Source organism: Papilio xuthus, unplaced genomic scaffold, assembly GCF_000836235.2.
Source record: "Papilio xuthus unplaced genomic scaffold, Pxut_1.1 DF826961.1, whole genome shotgun sequence".
NCBI classification, from domain to species: Eukaryota; Metazoa; Arthropoda; class Insecta; order Lepidoptera; family Papilionidae; genus Papilio; species Papilio xuthus.
The window spans coordinates 4,496,470-4,518,520 of record NW_013531688.1 but is presented as its reverse complement, the minus strand read 5'-3'; the positions used below and the strand labels follow the sequence as shown (position 1 = coordinate 4,518,520).

The window sequence follows — 22,051 nt, the reverse complement described above, 5'->3', positions numbered from 1 at the left end:
TTTTAATTTATTTGTACTCTTGTTTAAATATCGATTACTATAATAATAAAAAATCCATTTTTACACATAACAGTGTAATTTTATAGCGTGATGATAGGTAATTGTATGTGACAATTTTTTTTTTTATGTTTAATAAACCAGTGCTTGACCACAAAACCACCTGATACTAATCGTCGTGAATTTCCAAAAATCGATTAGTTTATCACACACTGGTATAACCAATGTCCTACAATTTTAATAAGGAAAGTACAGTAAGATATTATCAATGATTTCCAAGATTCGATTGATATGGTTACCGGTAAAAATGTACCATCGAATGACGTAATTCATTGTAGTTTACTGGAATAGGCATCACCTGATCGTACTATCAGACAGCTTGGGACCCGAGCGTGAGGAAGTGGCCACTTCTAGTGATATAACATTTCTTTATATCTATGTCATCGATTATGTTACCATATGGAAACACACAATATTTCAAAGAGTACTTTTATTTGTAATAAGAAGTACTTGATATTATTGTTTCTTTGCGTGAAATGTTTTGAATGCCAAAATATTTGTTATCTCTGTTTTTTAAAAAAGACTGAAAGAGATGACAGTATTTTTCTAAACGAGTATATTAGCAGGGGGAAAAACAATTGATACATTTTTTGTTTCTTTAATAGTGTCCAAGGAAATCCGCGTTGAATTTTCTCAGTTTACGCTCCGATAATTTACATGTTAAACCTATTTAGATTTTTGTCTCTTTTTATTTATGAACTAACTTGCTTGACCTTAGCCTTTTACATTATCGTCCTGTCGACCTTTAAAATAGTAGCGCAGTATACCTAGTTTTTTTTGGGACTGTTGGTTTTCTGTTTGACTTAGAAGTGATATTTTTTACTTAATTTAAACACCGAGGAAAAAAACTAATATTCACTAATGGAACAATATTTATCATATCACATATTTTTTTTTCTTAAATATAAAAGAAATCTTTGATGTAATTTAATTATGCGAAGTAAATTATTTTATAAATTATAGCAATTTTATCTATTTCATCAAAACCTACTTCATTAATTATGTTAATACTGTATTGCGTCGCCATTTTATTTGTTTTTTTTTGAGTCAAGGTTTCCGGATTTGATTCTTCGCCTTAATAGTAAGCTCGCCTTAAAATAATACGTTTCGAATTACGCCTTTGTTCTTTAAAACATTAAACATCAGTTTGTGCATAGTTTAATTTTTATGTTCGTCTAACGTTCTTTTGACAACTATTTTCTATATTTTTTTTCGTCATTTGGAACTGTCTATTAATATTTAAAATTAATTATAATCTAATATGACAGTTATGAGAAATACTTGTTAAGCGACCTTCAACGAATTCAAATTTTTGGCATAATTCCGAGTGTACGGAGAAACGGCTTTTGATTCTGCCATTAAGATCGCATTTGCCTACGCCTCTGCTTTGTACACAATAAATGTGTTGTGATTGTGTCAATGAATATTTTCGAACGTTGTTCTTGGTATTGTGTAGACGTTTAATTGAAAAGTTACAGTAACAACTATCAAACTGTCAGTTGGTACACTTGACTTGCAGTTGTTTCAATTAGTGACTGATTAGTATTTTTAACCAATATTTTGTTGCTTACTGTTTGAAATGCTTACTAATTGTGCAATTTTTGGATTCAGTTGTGTAGTGATAAATTAGAGTTTTACCTCTCTTATGAAACTTATATTCTATGGTATGCATTATTGTTACTTTTTTACGTCTATTTTTATGTTTAAATTTTTATAGTATTTTTTTTTTGGTGATTAAGCGAAAAGGAATTTCATATTTATGTCAGTTTACGTCCATTTGTATTGAATGTTATCATATATTTTGCCAAAATACACTTCACGTGTTTGTCACGAGGAAAATATTTATTGAATCATTCTAAGAGATGCTGAAAAATTGTTTTTGGCGCCATAGCTGAATTGTTCGAATAATGGTCACTTGTAACGTTTTGGTAGTGTGTTGAAAATTTGCGCGTGCGCGGAACGTAGCCCGCCGTCGTACAAAACCAACGGCGGCCGCGCGAACTCGCTCAGTTTGATACCAAACATTGTACAAGCGTGTGCGTTTACATTCACAAATAATCGTATGACTCATACGTCTTATCACAAGTGATTTGCCTCAAGTTTTTCGGTCAATTAAATCGTTTTTAAACCTTCAGTGTTACGGTTGTTGGACGTTTGTGGAAGCACTGAACACCGATGTCTCAGTTGGTGCCATATCACCTTCTCAGCAGCGAGCAGGACGACAGTCTTATGTTCGCAACCATGTTCGACTATCAAACAGACGAATACAATAAGCCAGTGGTGAGTTCATTGCCGTTTTAAACTTTGACAACTTATTTAGGTCACCAAATAATCGTGACCCTTGTTTAAAACAACTTTCAAAACTTTTTCTTTTGCACAATTTCATAACGTATATCTGTGCAATATGTTTTCTGTTTTTTTTTTAATTATAAAATTAATTTGTTTTTTTATTTTCTCATAATTCGACGTTAACGTAATGCGGGTAACATATGCTTCCAATAAGCTTTGTGGAACATTGCTTGTCGCAAAATTTTATTATTTCTATTAACTATGACATCACATATCAGGTTTTGAGAAAATCTCAAGGTTATTTGAGTCCCAATTTACTATTACTATTAAAATTTTTATTATGAAATATATTTCAATACTAAACTGGTAGTTTTAAGATATACCATGTTAGCAATTTTAAGAAGTTTTAGCTTTGATACATAGATGGCGTTACTGGTACCATGAAACATTTTTTTAATAAATGCGTAATTTCAAATGACGTACGTACCAATGATTGATTATTTTTATTATCTAAACAACTAAAATATTTGAAACATAACTGATAACGAAAATACGTCTTTTTCAGCTTTATTTTTTGTAGTACTCCATTTGTACTCAGAAGCGTAATCATGACGTCATAAGTCACGTCACTATCCGTACAAATTGACTGTTCCAATTAAATGTTAGGCAGACTACTAGAATACTAGGAAAGATCCATCTTCTAGTTGTGTTTAAGAACTTATATACTATAGTTTTTAAGCTATATGATATTCCAGTATTCTAGAAACTTCGACCGTTACTTGTTTCGCTGCGTTTTCTATATTTTGAATGACCTTGTAAATAATTACGTTCTTGTTTTTGTTTTGAGACTTAGGTCACGTAGTCATTTATACTTTTATTATATTAGATTATATTATTATTGTCTATATAATATTTGTAATTATATTTATATATCTGTTTGCGTGAAGGTCAATTATTTTCATGTATCGAGTATAAGGTAAATATGTTAAATCATTGGTTAAAACGTGATTCTCGGAACAAAGCGAACTGTAGCAATAATCCGTATTAGTAACGTCATCGACCACAAACTTGTTTACTTTCAAAACATGTCTCGTAGGTATTATAGTTTTTAGTACAGCGCATGAATGAAATCCTTGGGTAATCCCAGTGTGGTGCAAACCCTTTTATAAATTTTAAAGTATAATTAAAATGATGTTTGCACCAAGGATTTTAATAGTAATGCGCGTATTAACGTCTTCCATACAACAAAATATGTACGTTTATCACTTTTTTTCTTAATTGTGTGTTTCTGAGACCTATATATCAGTTTAAAACATATTGTGATCTCGGTGTTGTAAAGATAATGGCAGGGGTGACGATATGTTTTACACAGAGAATTTGCTTTCGGAAACTCACGGTAAGACCATTGTTTAAATGGAAAATAATAAAAAAAAATGACTATCGATTTATCAAGGCGATAGAAGCGATGTTAACTTAGAGATTCGCACGTAGATTCTGTCTGATGTAATCTTAGCAAATCTAATATAATCTCTTATGGTCTATAGATTTTTAATGCATTGTTATAACACAACAATTGATATTTTAAGATCTTATAAACGAGTCTATAAATTGCGCAAGTACACAACCGGACTCGGAGCGACGCGGTAACCTTTGCGAGGCGAAAACTTCAAGTCCGGCTGGCTTGACCTACATCGAACTTGTGAAATTTCACCTCAACACACCATTTCCAAGAATGCACGTCCGTGCGGTATTCCCCAAACGTGGTCATGCCATTGTACGATTGTTTTGCAACGCAATTTACCTGCTTTTACGTATTTTGCAGCTTTTTAAGCCCCGATAGCATGATTAAGGTACGATATAGGATCACGTAGTCCTAGATTCGAATCCATTCCGTAATTGTGAGGCCTATCCTAGTATAGATTAAAGCTTGTTGGAATAATTTAATCTGATGTTTTAAATTAAATAAAATGTTTGTCCCCATTTTTATTGGAAAATAAATGATCTAGTAATTGGAAACTTTGTTAATGATAATAGTCATTATGGACGTTGGTTTTTTTTTGTTTATGAAGACGCAAACGAGTTAACGAATTACCGGATGTTGGGTGACCTTTTAAATTATTATGAAATTTGTATTACTTTTCTTGTATATAAAATATTATTAACATTAGTCTTCAATACGATAAAAGACATTTGATTTTAATTTTGACTTGTTTTTTTATTTACAATGATTGTTGGTAATCGATTTCAACGGTTGAATGATCGTTGCTAATTATTGAATCCTACGAATCGAGCAGATGGACGGGTTAGATTGACGGACACCTTTTAAATAGTACCAGCCAATAGAGGCCGGATGTAGGCAATTTGCTTTAATTGTCGTGGAGTGGAGAGGACAGGAGCGCTGGGAAGACACTAAATGCGTTGTGATATTGGCCAAGCAATTGGTACAAACATTGGATAAGTTGGCGCAAACGTTTGGTGCGTTTTATTATTTTAGCTTTAGTAATCTCGTAACAAGCGTATTTTTTCTAGGAATATTATGAGTCATCGACGTCGCGTATCCAATATAGCGGAAAATCGGAAGTAAACATTTTAACTGTGCATAATAGAAACATAATTATGTAAACAATTTTTATTAAAATCAGCGTTAAATGTAGCCAGAAATATCTGAATAAATGATGTGATATCAATTTCTTAAGACATTAAGTAGACGTTTGGGTATATACCGTTCGTTGCTCAATTAGCTACTTCATATGTTTGACCTTTAATGACCTTCATAAAGAAATAATAAAGAAAAGAGACGAACAGTAAACGACATTAGTGCCAGCGACTGTTGTAAAGTTAATCGTTCGTGTAAGTAGCGCAAGCCGCCGCAACAAAGGTCCAAAGTGAGTTCTTTATTGGCCCCGTAACAGATAGCCACGGCACTGTTATCCATTTTCCTCCATTACACAAAGTGATGCTATTGTCCGCGCCTTTACAAATTTTTCAAATTTCAAACGGCCCTTTACAAATTGCTGATCGTAAAAGTTATTGACGTTTAAAGTGCGTTTAAAAGCTTGTGTGTTTTGTTTTTTCTGTTTTTTTTTTGCTTCTGGTTTTTTTTATATATTAGAAAAAATTTAATATCAGTAGTCATCCTTTATAGCGATATTGTTAAATTAAGGTTTCTAATTTCAGTAACAATTTAGGGCACCACTGCAAGAAAAACAGCTATAAGGAAGTGATGATAATAATTCAACCAATATCTCTACTAATATAAAACGGAAGAGTTTGTTTAATTTGTTGGATAGTCCATTTATAGAGGTTTTAGGCTATATAACATTACGCTGCTACCAATCGTTTTTTTTTTTATTCCGGAGGACGGGGTCGTGGGCGACACCTAGTTTTGTATATATAATACTATTAAGATGAAATGTATGAATCTTTGTTTCAATTACTTTACTAGTATAATATTTCTAATTGGATTTTAGTGTAATGTAACTTCAAGAAAAATATTTTTCATATTTTTTTTTGCTAATTTTATATCAATTAACACGTTTAATGCCACGGAACTGCTTCTATTTTATTGTCATAAGAAAAATAATAGTAGCATAAAACATGAGGCAATAACTGGGGTTACCTGCCACCGGAGGCGGTCCGTCATCCCGAGCTCCATAAATCCCACCACCCAAGTAGCTGTCACCGAAACGTTTAGATACGACCGTTTGTCGTGTGACATTTGATGGCATACCAAAACATCCTGATTGAAATGTTGTCTATTTTTTTATAGGTTGTTTAACAAATTCCTGATGAATTGGTTAAAGGTCGTGAAAATTAATTTTTTTTTACTACAAAATTGTATATTTGTTGAATAATAATTAAACATTTAAATCATAAAATTTTAACCTAAATTATTAAATAATTGTGAGTAGTTAATATAGTAGCTGTAAATATTTTAAATTTCCTGTTGTTTTAATAAATCGTGTATTAGTTTACTTAACAAATGTTTTGAATAATTCAAACTAAAGTCTCTGTGATTAATGTGTTTTTGCTCATGTTTTACATAGAGAAGGTCGATTTGTCGTTGATGGATTAGTCCGCCTCGTTCCTTTCGCTACGCTCTTTATCCGATAAACACATTCTTTTAAAAGCACAAAGAATTGCTTCCAACCTCTTCTGTGGCTATTAAAACTCTATGTGTGAGTTATAAAGGACTCATTGACTGGAATGCATTGGCATTGTGTTTTATTCCTTTTATTTTTTTTTAATAATGAGAAGTGATTAAAGCAGCCAGCATGTCGTTTTTTATTCATAAGTAATAGCCATAGTTCTATGATTAACAATTAAAATATTGATTATGGTAAGATCTTTTACTTTTTTATAAAAGTTCCTTTGGGCTTCCATTGCGGAAACAAAATTAAATAGTAATATTAGTGAGAAAATGTTTTTAAAATTAATCATTTCACTTGTAAAATTTTGATGTCATCTCTATGTCGGCATGATGGTCTGTAACCTTATTTTATCTTTAGCATACAAAAACTAGACAATACCAATTGTTTCGTCAACCGGTACATCTCAATATCACCAGCAGCGGCACTTAGTTTATTGATGTTTACACAAAACATTGTCCACTCAAGTCGACATTATCTTTTAAAACTAAAGTTATAACACAACAAAAGAGGTTGTAAACCTCTTTGCTGTCAAAATTCCGCAAGCGGTATTCGAAGACAGATTTTTTTCTCGTAAGCTTTTAAAATCACCGGCCAGTAGTGTGCGGTGCGCGTGTAAGGGTGTAAAGGCACAGTTAAGGTGATAGTTAGGGCCATGTAAAGTGCGGTGAGTCATACGTAAGGCATGTTCGGCATTCCGCCGACAGGACACACGCAAGGCATGTGTATACCTACTGCTATGATCTTTCGATTATTAACCGGCCGACATTCGAATTAACATAAAATCGCAATTTGTTTACAAATATTTAGACGTTGTACAGTCGTAAGGGCTTAGAAGTAAACTATTTGTATTTCAGTTCCATCGTAACCTAAGTCGAGGTAAAACGACTACTCTTAGATTTGCCCCTTACTTATTGCTTTTTATTTTATAGTTGTTAGCACATCTTCGACTTTGACCAAGTTAGAAGAAATCTAGTTAAGTTAGTAGAATTTAGACAACGAATATTAACCCAGTCATATAAACCGCATTGTCATATACCGCGGGTACGGCACTGTGATTATTCTATTCATATAAAATTATAAGTTATCTGTGAAGAGCTGATAGAACATTATTACAAAACAAAGGAGGAGCGATAGTTCGCGCGCATTTTCTTTGTTCAAAACAGCAATAGCAATGACGTCACAATGCTGAATGCTGATATCCAAGCCAGCTGCAAAGTCCTTGTACCGATTATGGTCAAGAATCGTGCTCGCTGTTCTATACATTACCGACATTTTCCACGTTTCCGCCTCTAATGCCATATCTAAAGATGTCATAGTTACGCACGTGCATTACTGTTATTAAAACACTACGCAACCTATATTACGCGATTGAACTAAACCGCTAAGGCACGCATTGGTCCGTGAGAAATAGGATACGTTCATTCAAAAGGCATTCAAACGTTGTAAGTTTATAAACAATATCACGGAAAAAACTTAGTCATCATTTAAATAGGTTAACGCAATATAATTGGAGTTAATACTGCTCATATATTTGGTTCCAAAGAATCGATCAAAATTTAGAAAGATATAATTTATGATGTTACTAGCTGTCGCCCGCGATTCCGAATTTAAAAACAAACTTAATAAGTAGCCTATGTGTCAAATTTCAGCGAGATCCATTGAGCCGTTTCGGGGATACCTTCAAAAAAACATCCATCCATTGATCTGAACATTCGCATTTATAAGATTAGTAAGATTAGTCAGATTGTCTACTAAATCCTTTTTAATAAAATCCTTCTTGGATAACTGCTTAATAGGGTGACTACTGATGAATAAATACTTAAAAGAGAAAAAATAATTTAATACAAAGTTTGATATTTGACGGATGACCGCGTATGAATGACAATAGCATTAAGATCGGAATGGTTTATCTGATGCTATTGAAATGGTCCCCCCAAAGGTTTGGTAGGAGCTCGGTCCGTGCCCCAGCTCGCACGAGAATTGATAGACGGCACAATAACATCACTCCAATACCCATGCCATTATTTAATGAACCCTCGTCACTTGGAAAGGTCAAATTATTTGAAGAGATTAATCTCGTTATTTATGTAAGCTTAATTCTGACCGTCAGATATGTTTGATTCAACTTGTGTTGAATTTTTATTATTGTACATCTTACTTTATGTTTGGATGGATGGATGGATGGATATTTGAAGGTATCTACAGAACGGCTGTGTGGATCTCGCTTAAATTTGGCATAGATGTTGAACATAGTCTGAAAGAACACGTAGGCTACTTATAACGTTTTTATTAATTCCGCGCGGACGGGGTCGCGGGTGACAGCCAGTGTTTTAATATTTTGTTTAATTCATTTCTAAAATTTGAATTGATATTGTGTGTATGGTTACACTCTTAACCGCTAAGCTATTTCATACTGAATGGAATTCTCTAATACAGGACATGGTCTGTCATCCGTTGGTCTACCATTGCGGTTTTTCGAACAATGCAAACTGTCATGCGTATTTCTTTCATCGCAAATGTTACTATGACCACATCGATTGTCTCTTGTGGTTATAGATATTAGTGTTTTGTGGACACTTACTCCTACCAATAAAGAAAATTTATACACTTGGATAATTTGGACTCAGCTGGATTTAAAAGGATCACACTTTTACCTTTCCTCCGGTGTTTTAAGAGGTTATATTTATATCTTTATCATTTGATGTTTGAATTGGTGATAATTATTGTTATCTCTATTTTTACTAACCGTCTGACAGGGATGAATATATGATTTTATGAGCGTTTGGGCAATGGAAACTTAAGTCAACGAGTCGATGTTTAATTTAAAGGGGCGTGCCATATCGAGAGAGTAACGTACTCGTAAACATTTACGAGTTCGGCTGCGTTTTCACCGCCCGGTGCATTTTAAATCATCGTCTTTTAAGGCGACACCATGCAACGATTCCAAGGAGGTTCACAATGTCCGACGATCGTAAATTTTGAGTTATAAATGAACGCATTTATTTTGCATGGCGCGAAATTAACGAGTGATTGTGACGAAACTGGCGCACCTCTGTTATTGCGCGGGAAATTTTCGAGGATATAAAACTTTTTTGTTATTGTATTGTGCAGTTATTAAATAAGTTATGTATATATATAAAAAGGGTAAATAAGTACATAGACTTCTGAAATGATAAGTAAAAATGATGACATTAAAAATTGGCTCTTTTGAAATGATTTATTTACCTGCTTCTTCATGAAGCATTTTTTTAACTGACTTCAAAAAGGATGAGGTTCTCATTTCGTCCGTATGTTTTTTTTTGTCGAATTTAGTTATTCATTTGTTTTATAATTTGTGTAGCGGTTTCCGTACTTGGTATTTGAAGATATATCAACAATCAGCGATCTGATGATAAACACACTTGCGTTAAAAGATCGTAAGATATATATTAACAAAGGTTGCTGCTTGTATTCGGAATTAATGTGTTTCGACCGACTGGTCGTTCGGCGCAATTCGCCGAAACCAATTTTGTATTTAGCTACTCCCACGCACTTTGTAATTTCTGATTCGTTTTAAAAAGGTCATATTTTATTGTACTTTTGTTTGGTCTGTTCAAACTGTTCTTAACCTGCCTTTACCTTTTGTCTTATACAAAGAACATAAATATGAAGAGATATGATTTTTTGAAAAGAACTAAGCTATGTAAATTTCATCTGAATTATTTTTCATCAAGTGATTACTTGAAAAATAATTGAATACAAGATTTTGTAGTTACTAAGAAAGTGTACAAATATTAAAATACGTTAAATCCTTTTACTAAATTTTCACGCAGTTAAATTTGCATAGGCTCTATTTAATTTGGGTTTTGGCGTGTTTGTAATTACTAAGCGTAAGGTCACGTCACTTGCATTAAGGTCGTTGAACTTCGCACGCCAGATATAAGGACGCAAACGTATTCGCAGTTCATATTGTGATTAGTTACATTTATATAACGCCCTACTATGTCCTATCAGTAGATTTGGCGGGCGTTTAATGATCACTTAACCAAACCTTAGCGTAATTTTTATTTATTTGTTTGTTTATTCAACCTTGTTGTGATATTTTGAGTATCGACACTGAACCTATCCTTAGTGTTATAGTTTTCCTCAATGCCTCTCCCTCTTGTTGTTCTTGTTCAGTTTGATTCGATTCTTCACAATGGTAGACTTTTAAAGGACGTGCGTTTATTTAAAAGACAATTTTCTGAATAAATAGAAATTGATAAAACATTTCTTTTTGGATGATTTTAGAAAAGTCTTTCAAAAGATTTGTGTAAGGTGAGTTATATGATAATTGTTCCGTTATTAAAATCTAATTTTCCATGCTATTTATAACTCTAAACAGAGTCAACAAAAGTTAATATAAACACGAATTATTTACATCTTTTCATCTTAATACCCCTCGTGATTAATGACTAAAATCTTTTTAATTATAACAACATACAAGAGTTTATACCAATAATAGAGTTTTGTGGTTAAATATTTGTTTATACGCTAACTAAAGACTAAAAGGGGATAAAGTTATTTCAAGCTTGACGCAATTACAACATTTGATAGACTGTCATGTAGAGTTTAAATTTTATTGTCTATAAAATATTCATTCTATAGTTGTAGCTTAGAACTTTATTATCCATTTACAAACTAACTAGCTATATATTGGCTCAAGTAACTTTAAGTTAAAGTAAAATTAAGTTGGCACTTAATTTAATACAAAGTAAGCAAAGCTCGAAGTTGTGTACTTGACAAATAACAGATTTATGAGGGAATTTCTACTTCAAAGAGCATTTGATGTTTCAGTAGAGTGCTTGTAAAGCGGTAGTGCAATAGGTGTACCTCGGTCGTTATAGGTTTGGTGAGTGCAGCGTCATAGGTGGGCTTGCGGCCGGTCGTGCTCGACGCGCTCGCACTAATTCAATTATTCTGTTTATGCAGCCAGCAGATCGCGTTGCATATTGAGTTTCAGACGTACTTCGCGCGCCCCAATTAGGCGCCCGCTAAAAAGGCCACACTCCGCCCCATTGTGTATCTGTGCCGGTTTCGTTTTGTAATAAAATTTCCTCGTCTTTTAAGGACACTTCGAAAGTCGATTCCGGTGCATTGTGAAATTGCGTAGGTGCGGTGCATAATGCGGGCCGTCTGGCGTCGGGTGCCGGGGTGTCGGGCTGCACCGGCGCCGGGTGGGGGCGTAGGCGTCGCCGGGGGGCGTCGCGCCAGGCTTATCAGCCGGCGGCGGGGCCGCGCGCGAGCCTCACTCCACACTCCGCCGCCGGCCGCGCGCTCGCTCCGCACGCACCGGCTCCACGACCGAAACCTTTGTCCGGCCGCGCCATAATATTTACATACGTCCTCCGCACCGAGAGCTCTAGGGGTTTTCCAGATATCAGGCCGATTGTTTTTGCCGCGCGCACGCGTCCCGTGCGCCGTAACAAGTTTCGACAAGTTCGTTTTTTATTAAAGTTCAAAGAGGATTGTTTGTGTTGTGTGCTAAAAATTGGATTGCCACTTGCTGTGATCGCAGGGAGCAGTCGGTAAGTAAGATACATAACTTATACCAAACAGTTTCTTTGTGATTTAAGCTTTTAAGTTTTGATAAGTCATACAGTAGGGTGATGTTATTTGATGCGATGGTATTGTGATGTGATGAGAGTGGGGTTCGGGCGCCGCGACGGCGACGCTGCGCGCGCGCCGTGTCATCGCTCGCGGTCAGTTGAACGAACCCCGGCGGCCGGCGTCAACCTTGCCATAATCGCGATTATTTGCATCGCCATTGTGCCCGCCGCGGGCCTCAAGCGTGCCTCTAATTGCCGCGCTCAGCCGACGGATGAGCTCTCAGCTCGACACGCACCCACTTCCAATACAGATCGGGACAATCGCCGATCACCGGTCGCTTGTCGAACCTTGTCCGCGCTTTACCTTTTATACCGATTCTCTTAAAGAGCCCTTGCCAATTTATTTCTTTGTTTACACTAGGTAATTTAAACACATTAAAAGTAACATATTAATGTAGTTAAGACACCTGAATAATATTTCATATTCCCAAATACCTACCATACATTACTATTGGTTTCTGGTGTACCATAGTATCCAAAATATTTGTTAATCTATCATTGTCGTTTAAGGTACAGTCACTGATTTACACTAAACAGGTCCAATTATCCTCTAATAAGATGACCTGCATAGTTCTTTCGAAAAATCTCAGTCACTTAATCAGTCATAGATGTAATGTCTACAACCCGCGCTGAGCTGGTCCGTTATCTACGCTCGGCTATTTCTGGCCTACTCTAAAATTCTATATCTAAGAATAGTCTCGCTAAATTTAACCACCGTAACTTGGCCTGTGTATATTAAACTAGCCACTGAGATCTGTAACACCTGGGATGTCTAATAATAATGGCATAGAAGATAAATAGCATGGCCAAAAGACTAAGATCGGTCAGGTCGCGTTAAGTGACCAGTGTAGAAATTAAAAAGAAATAAGTTATAAAAATAAATGTTCGTTTTAAAATGTTTACGCGTAGATAGTCCTTGCCCACTATCGGGTGATAATCACAGCGATAAGATTAAAAGCAAAACGCGGCGCGACCGGACCTGTACAATAAACAATTGCTTTCAAGTGCGCTAATGGTCTGTGTGCACAACGATAACGTCCATTTCGTAAATTCCCGGTAAGGGCACTTCCAGTTATATGCCACCACGCTATCTATGTAAACTGGAATCTTTCTTTAGATAATGTGTCTATTTTTAATGACGTCATTCGAATACTTTACAAGCTTAACACATATTTCGCTGCGGTCAGGGATGAGGTTCTGCCACCATACCCTATAAACTTCGAAACCACTGAACCAATTTTTATCAAATTTTGTAAGCATGTGCAATTCAGTCCAAATTGGGAGATATGGTAGTTTTTATCTCAATTATTATATCAATATTTGTTATTGCAAATAAATTAATTAAATTCCGCGCGGACGGAGGCGCGGGCAACAGCTAGCTTTATAGATTTTTTGAATTGGATAGAATTTCTTTTGGTTTTATGTTAGTTATATTTTGAGTTCAATATTCAATTTTGTTAAAAAAAATCATAGTTTGTCAACCACAAAATCTTTTGACATAAATTTAATGAATATTGAATTGCTGCCAAAAGTCTGGTAGTTGTCGGTAGTACATTTATGTATAACAATTGAATATATTATTAACCTATCGTACGCATAAATCTTTATATTGTTTTCTTTTTTATTTTGATTCAAATGGCTAGACGCTGTGTCCTGTTAACAATTCCATAAAAATGCATATAAATTGTGTATGAAGGTTTTATTATTCAAGGTACGTCTTAAACGCGCTGTGGCTCTTCATGAAACCAGTAAAAAGAAACAAGTTTAAACTTTATGGACGCAATCTCGCCTATCCAATGTAATTTTCGCGAAATTACCCGCACGCGTTGCGGCAATATACGAAAAATATATTTTGTCTTTATAACTCAAGTTTTAAACCCATATTAAAAAAAATCGAACAGCGATCATCTTTTTTACATTCACATGAATGATGAGCTATTGTGGACAATTTTTTATTATTTTTGCAAAAACAATGGCGCTTTGAACTTTACTAATGAATTTGACGTACTACAAATCATGGATTAATTTGAAAGATATGTATAAAACCCACAGATTGATTAGGTTATTTGTACCTTTTTTCATAAATACGTAAAAACAGTTAGTGATATACGCGTCTCGTACGCTCCACGATCCTTGGGCTTCATGCCAAATTGACGCCAATTATTCCGTACTAGGTAGTCTTCGACGCACTACGTCGTTCATGATTTAATGCTGCCACCTGGTAAATAATTGTTCTTATTCTTAAATATATTTTTTATATAATACAATAAACGATTACTGTAATACTAAAATTACTATTGCTAATTAGACCATTTTTAGATAAGCGCTGTGTTTTAACCCTTTGGCCGCCGGTGTAGTAGTAAAATTATGTACATTATTGTTTTATCTTTGTTGTAATTTAATCTTACGAATTATATTATATTCTTATAGATTAATACAATTTAACTAGGAAATAGATAATAGAAAGTAGATAGTAGGTAAATGATTAAAAGGTTGGTTCGGCTCGCCCTGTGAAATACCACGAACACACAGAAGACAGGCGTGAAGTGGAAGCAATATCGCGTTTCGTCTGATGAGTGTTCGTCCCGGAGGCCTAATTTAGTCCTCTATCCCTTCTCCTTTTTCTTATATGGAAAGGATGGGAAGTGGACTTTCCGGATGAGACGATGCATGGAAAGGGAAAATATTTTTTCTTTCTGTGCATCCTCTCCTCCGTCGATTAAAGGTAGGCAACGCATATGCAATTGAGTATGTTTATGGGCAACGGTCACTTCTCTATTTCAGTGATTTCAGATGGTCGCTCGCTCGTTTGCCACCTCATGATATAAAAAAAAGGTAAAAGTTTGTTAACGATACAAGAAGGTTAGTGTAGAGCATAGTTAAGAGCTGTGATTGTGAAACGTTTCGCGATAAGTGCACGTGTTTGTTGAGGAGTTCGTGGAAGGGCGATAGCGCGACATGGTCGGGCAATTCGGATACCTTTATCAGTTCACGATAAGCCGTCGCCCGGTCTCCGCCCTCGCGGAATTTGAAAAGTTTCTTATCAACTCTCGTACGCCTTTTACTACGATTGTATTGATATTTTATTTACATTGGTAATAATAATTATTTTATTAATTATTTACAAATGCCATGGAGCTTAAAGTTTAAGATAATAATTGTCATAAACTAAGGCAGGTCCTTAGGGTGTATTTCAAATAATAAAAATAATCTAAGGGTAACTATAAAACGACTCTTACTCTGTTAATTAAATTATATGATGCGTGATATATAAATAAATGAAGATTACTACTGTTTGTGTAATGTCAAAGGGAAAAACTCGATTTATCCTTGATGTAGTCGCCATGTGACGTCACGCGATGGAATTATCTGGTGGTGCTTGTCGGTGCCAGGGTCGTTGGGGGACGGCCTCTCGCGCGCACGATAAATCGGTACTTTAAGCCGCGCCCGCGCAGCTACGTAGTTAAGGGCATTTCACAATCCACCAAAATAAAAAAAAACTAAGAAAAAGCATATTGAAATTTGAATTATAAACGTCAGAAATAATTAATGCAATAATCCATATTTAATGTAATACTATTAAGAGGAAAGATAAGTTTATTTGTGATGAGTAAACTTGGAAAATACAGACCCGAATTTGATACTTTTGTTGGTCTGTGAAATGTACCTAATTTTTGTTATTGTAATGCAAATAACGTTATCTATCTATCATGTCATCTAATTATTTATTAACTTAAGAAAAAAAAATTAAAATGTGTATCTCTTAATGTTCAAGACATTATGCATTCGCGAGGTAATTGCTCTCGAAGCGAGTCGTAAAACTGACATCGTCATATTACGAAGGCATTCGGCGGTCGACTTGATTGTGTTCGCTCGAAAAAATATTACAAGTAATAAAATAGACGGCCCGCTATGGAAGCCCGTGGCGTACCTCAAAAGAAATTTGCATAAGCACGGCCGAGCACAAAGCCTTTGTCTGTTCGACGCTCGTCTGCGTCGCACTTAGTTTCACACGAGGACAACAGCAGACAGTGCTGCTATTTGAAGTCATACTCAGCGTCATAACAGTACTCATCTGTCTCGGCATCACTGTCGTACTGCACTTTCAATGTTCTGTCCTCGTGTGATATTAGCATAAAACTATACTGTACGAATACTGCGTAATTTACGCACTTGTTTGTGCTGGCACGTAAATGGCAACTATGTTTGGCAGGTCAATGCAAGTGTAGGTAAAGTCCCGTGTTAGTGTTGGAATTGCGATCTAATTATTCCGATATTTACTTAGTAAATCGAATTAAAAACTTAAGAGCTCGATAATTCGTTAGTAATTGCGAGAGATGTACCAAAATTCAATACGACGTAAAGGATGTAAATAGATTCGTTGTATCCTGATAACTTGATAACAATTAATTCAAATTAATGTTTTCCAAAAATTCTAAACGTTTTTGTTTACTCGTTTAATAACGTTACCGTTCTGACCTCGAGATATCAATAGTTCGGCGGAAACGGCATTCATATTTATTTCATCTTTTGCATTATTTATTTATACAGATAACAGGAAAGTGGAAGTATATAGGTATTATGTATTATTAAGTGTATATTAAAATCAACTAGAGCACAGTTCAGTTACCCCTTAGTTTACCTTGACCTTGACCTCGACTTGTCATATACGTTGCCTTGGTGAAAATTGAATAAACTATATTACGTTTAAAAAGAATGTATAGTTCTGTTTTCTACGATTAATAAAGACTAACTGTCGCCCGCGACTTCCTGTGTATATGTGTTCCTCCAGACTGTGTTCTACATCTATGCCAATTTTCAGCGAGATTCATACAGCTGTTCTAGAGATACCTTAAAACAAACATCCATACATCTAATCATTCGCATTTATAATATTAGTAAGATTAGAGAGCTTTAATTGCCTAGGAATTTCTCAATGCAATGGAAACATTGGTGTAATACTAAATGTTTTCGTTTACCCTATGTCATAACTAACGTGACCATTATTTTTGACTCAAAACAGGACATTGCTTTTTTCGAGTAATTAATATGTAATCAATGAAAAATAAAACTTTTGTTAAGTTCTTTCTTCAAATAAAATCAGTAAGCTTAAGTTACAAATTAAGAAATACATATAGCCGAAACATTTAGTTATATGTGTTTATATTTATCAGAGGCTTCGCTTAAAAAAACGGACAATTTGGCGTCGCGGCATTCATGTCGGGGACACCTACTCGTAACTAAAGAGGGACAGTCCCGTTTAAAACGGGACGTCTGGTCACTTTAGTTATAACCCGCTGTTAGGTATCCAAAGCAGGGAACATTGTTTTCCTTGCTTTATTTTAAAAACGGAACAATCGAATGAGCTGATATAAGTAGCGTTCAATTACAGTGTATTGTTAACCTTGTTAATATGATAAAGTATGAAATAATGTTTTGTATTAATATGTAATATTATCGGGTAACGTAATAAAGTTTATTGTTTTTTTTTTCATTAACAACTTATTTGTTTCATAATTATTTTATTACAAAAGAGTTTCTATATGTATGATTAGAATTATGAAGTCGTCTTTGACGTTTTCTAGTTAATTTATTTTATTTTGTTTTTATATCAATTTAACAACTTAAGATAGTAGTTCTATTGACTTAAATAACTCCTCAACACACACATACAAACTCACCGTGGGTTTCCGAAACCAAAATCTCCGTTTAAAACATATTGTTATCTCTGTTTTGTCAATTATAATGACAGGGATGACTATTTGTTTTAAATGGACCTAGGCCTCAGAAACCCACGGTAAGTAAATAAATATTAATTGTACAAAGTAATTTTATGATTATGATAAAAGTTTAAGTGGCCGTAAGAAGGGAGCACGCTTTTGCCTGGTTATGTGGGCGACGCAATTAAAAAATTAAATAAAACAAGACAGCGCGTGGGTACTGTACAGATCACAAGTGTCTTTGCCCCGACCACGATCTGTTTGAAAAACGATAAAAGGCGATAAAATTAAAAACATATTGCATGAAAGTTATTTTTTTTGCAGCATTTACATTTACCGCTATTGATTTAGCACAGAATCGAACTCGACTGATTTGTAGTTTGTTCTTTTCTTACTAAACCCATCACTTTTATTATAAAATTACTGGCTGATTTGATTAAAATAAGTCTTAGTTACTTTTGTCTGTAAACAAAGAAAAGTAAATAGTCATATATGTATATCTTTGTGCTGTTTTTGCTATAAAGTTGACAAAGCGTTTTGTGTATTTTCATAAGAACGTGCTATTATCGTTTAGGTATATGGCGATTTTTCAATTGCAACACCGACTTCCATTTAATTATATCGAGATAATGCGCATACGCAAGCTATAACCGTGTCGCGTTAGAGAGCATGCTATTTATTGGCACTCTAATGTAATTCGCGTAACATTATAATGTGTTAGGATTATACGGTCTTTGTTCACGATCGCGCAGCTGTCGCTTATCGTCGTGGAACAATAATATGCCGATTTAAAACACTTCTCGGAAACAGATAACCTGTTATGTCCTTAATTTATACATTAAATCTTTATATAAAGTAGTTTTAGTAATTAATGCCAAACATTTTCTCAATTAGATTTTACTTATCTACTAAAATTAATGCTAATATTATCTCTGCGATAAATTTCAATATTTAAATTAAAAATTAACCTGAATATAAACATTATTGTTGACTAGGTCGTTGCTAAAACATTTTTTGTTTACAAGTTATGTTCCTTATAATATCTTTTACGAGACAAGCGTGTAATGTGTTATTTATGCGAGTCAATATAAAAATGTATAGAATTAAATCATGCAAGAGTGTTGGTATATCTCATTATTACCGCACTAAAATATTCAATTCATCCGGCCTGAGGTTGTCAAGGAAACCACTTAGTGTGCCTACATTGCGATACGTAAGTCGTTTGAATGCTAAGAACTATATTACTATTCATTGGACATAATTGTGCTGCAACTGGCTGGATGTAAAAAACTGTAGAAATAAAAAAAACGCGTTATACTTTTTTATTTCGGCGAAGTTTGCGGTCGCTGGCGCCGCGCGGAATGCCCGCCATTTCCGGACCATATCCGGTCCTCCGAATGGCGCCAAAGCATCCCGCAAAGATAACCTACTTGTAGCATAAATACGCAAACAAACACAAAGCGTAATAATTATAAAGTGTCTAGAATTATAGATCAGTGTTCGTAATATTGTCCCAAATCGACTTTTTGTCTGCTTTCCGTGTTCGTGCCAGTTTTTCCAGTTTTCTTGTTTCACTTCCTTGTTGTTAGCCTTCAGACGTCTAGTTATCTTGTCCATTTAACATGATATTTTATGTTAACAAAGACGTTTATACGTTTAAAAACTTTGATTAATATATTTATTTTAGAATTTTTTTGCTATTTTAAAATTTAAAAGAATGATAGAAATCTTGTGTAATAAAAACTAAATTAAAATGAATTTTAAAATGTATATTTTTTTCTTTGCTCTTTTGTTACTTAATAAATTTTTTTCATATGTATGCGTACGAAACAGAATATCTTAACTAGTGTCGTACGAGCGACGTTTTCACTCGATGACTCATAGAGGCGTGAATCATTCGCGCAATCGAGTTTTTGAATCGAGTAGGTCGAATGTAATACGCGTAGTGACCCGCGATAGAGCCGGCCGAATGACTCACGCGGGTCTTCCTAGAAATGAGCAGTACGTTTTTCATGAAAACCAAGGTCAGGTTTTACAAATGGATCGAACTTCAGTGTTCTTCAGTAAATTCATTTTTTATTAATGTTTTTGTAATTATCTTTTAAATAATTAAAATATACATTAAAATTTTATCGTGTAAATTAGTGAGTTATGAAATATATTAATATAAACATTTGGTCAATAAATTTAATGAATATTGAATTAGAAATACTGATATCGTATCTTAATTAATAGATTAAAATTAGTATGTCCAATAATTATTATAGTTTGGAAGAACTGGCCACTTTTTAAGTTTTTTTTTCGCATAGACGAAGTTGCGGGCGACAGCTAGTACTCTGTAAAGTTTTACATATGTTAAATATTGATCAAGCGTTTGGTAAAAAATGTTCCAACCCTTTCAAAAGACAGGTGAACACAACAAGGGTGCGGGCAATGTGAATGCATCGATCGCGTGCTATTCCACGAAATTTCCTTTTCGTGAATAGCACGCGATCGATTCTGATTTTCACTTTCCTTACAATGGTAAGGCGAAAAGGTATTAACTTTTCGTAGAACTTGGCAATGGTGAAATTTGATACTTTCTTTGAATATTTAACCGAAATTGGGACAGATTTTAGATACGAAATATTTTAATCAATCTTTAGTACTTAATATTTTATAAACATCCAAACAATTTAAGGTTTAAAGTAGTTTGATTGTAGTCTTTTCTTTCACTTATATAATAATAATAGTTGTCAAAATCATCATCATCATCAGCTCACTATACGTCCCCACCGAGGGGCTCGGAGCCTACCCTAAGTTAAGGGTGATTAGGCCATAGTCAACCACGCTGGCCAACTGCAGGTTGGTTGACTTCACACATATCTTTGAATTTCTTCTCAGATATGCGCAGGTTGCATCACGATGTTTTCCTTCACCGTAAGAACGTCGGATAAATGTACATATGTAAATCGGAAATCGAATAACACATTGGTACATGGCGGGATTCGAACCCAGAACCTGCAGATTGCAAGTCAAGTCCTTGACCATTGAGCCACCGACGCTCTTTCAAAGTTGTCAAAATATGTGACTCTATTCTTGTTCAAAGTGGGATTTTATTAATTGAAATTGTTTCTACGTCTCTTTTAATAATTGTAAAATTGACATTATAAGGTTAAGGGAATGGTTGTTGGACGTGTGCCAAGCGTCGATTTGTTTTATTATTCGCCAGGCGACGGTCACTGTCGCGCCAACCTACCGCCGACCCGCCGTCGACCCGCCGCCGCGTCGTCGTCGCATATGTTGCACCAACACTAAATCATTTACATTTTATTTTCAATTATAATCGAATTGCCAGTTATGTATTCATGCATGTTATTGCTTTAAAATTGAGATGTTTAACATGCCAACAATTTATATATCAAAGATGACAGGGAAAAGAGCTTAAAATACTTTCTTATACTAAGGGACCGACTAGTGACCTCGAGTCTGGCAATTTTACTTCTTATTAATATTATAAATGCAAATGTTTAGATGGAAGGATTGATGTTTGTTAGAAGTTATCTCCAGAACGACTGCATAGATCTTGTTGAAATTTGGCACAGATGTAGATCGGTGTCTGGAAGACTGCTAATTGACATTTTCAATTCCGCACAGACGAAGATGCGGGCGACAGCTAGTAATATAAACAGATAATTCGTTTGTTCCTAAGCATAACATACAGTTTGTTTTTCTTATTTAGTATCTGTGCATACTTTATGGACTGATATCTGTGCGCGCGGCTCATTAACTGAACGCTAATTGCAAACACTAACAGCGTTGCTTCAGTTTAAAGGATTCCTTGAACCGATTCTATGCAGCCTCTGTTTTAAGATCTGTTTTATCTCACATCGATAAGTGTTACTAAAGTTAGCTGTAAATAAGATTTTAATACCGTACAGGATAGACTAATTAAAAATATATAAAATCCTTGCTTGGGTGCGCAAATAAATGAGTTTCATATTTTATCGCAATATTGCAACATTTTTGGCCAGGATATAAATACCGTACTGACCCCCTTTTCAAAGTTTCGTAATTTATAATAGACTAGGAATTAAAAAAATAATTAGCAGTTTATATGTTCTTCCAGACTATGTTCTACATGTGTGCCAAATTTCATCAAAATCCGTTTAGCCGTTCCGTAGATCTCATTAAACAAACATCCATCCAAACATTTGCATTTATAATA

The 22,051-nt window shown here is 34.7% G+C and overlaps 1 protein-coding gene across 2 annotated transcripts in view; it reads left to right on the top strand.

Annotated features, from left to right (window-relative positions):
* Positions 1–22,051, top strand: part of kay (transcription factor kayak) — a 36,575-nt gene that overhangs the window by 3,946 nt on the left and 10,578 nt on the right. Inside the window, exon 1 of one of the 2 annotated variants that reach the window (XM_013315369.1) lies at positions 2,069–2,337. The exons of the other annotated variant lie outside the window; for it this stretch is intronic. Coding sequence (XP_013170823.1) covers positions 2,233–2,337 — 105 coding nt within the window. The 5' untranslated portion in view covers positions 2,069–2,232. Of the gene's footprint in view, positions 1–2,068; positions 2,338–22,051 lie in introns of those variants that run through there. 2 annotated transcript variants of the gene reach the window in all.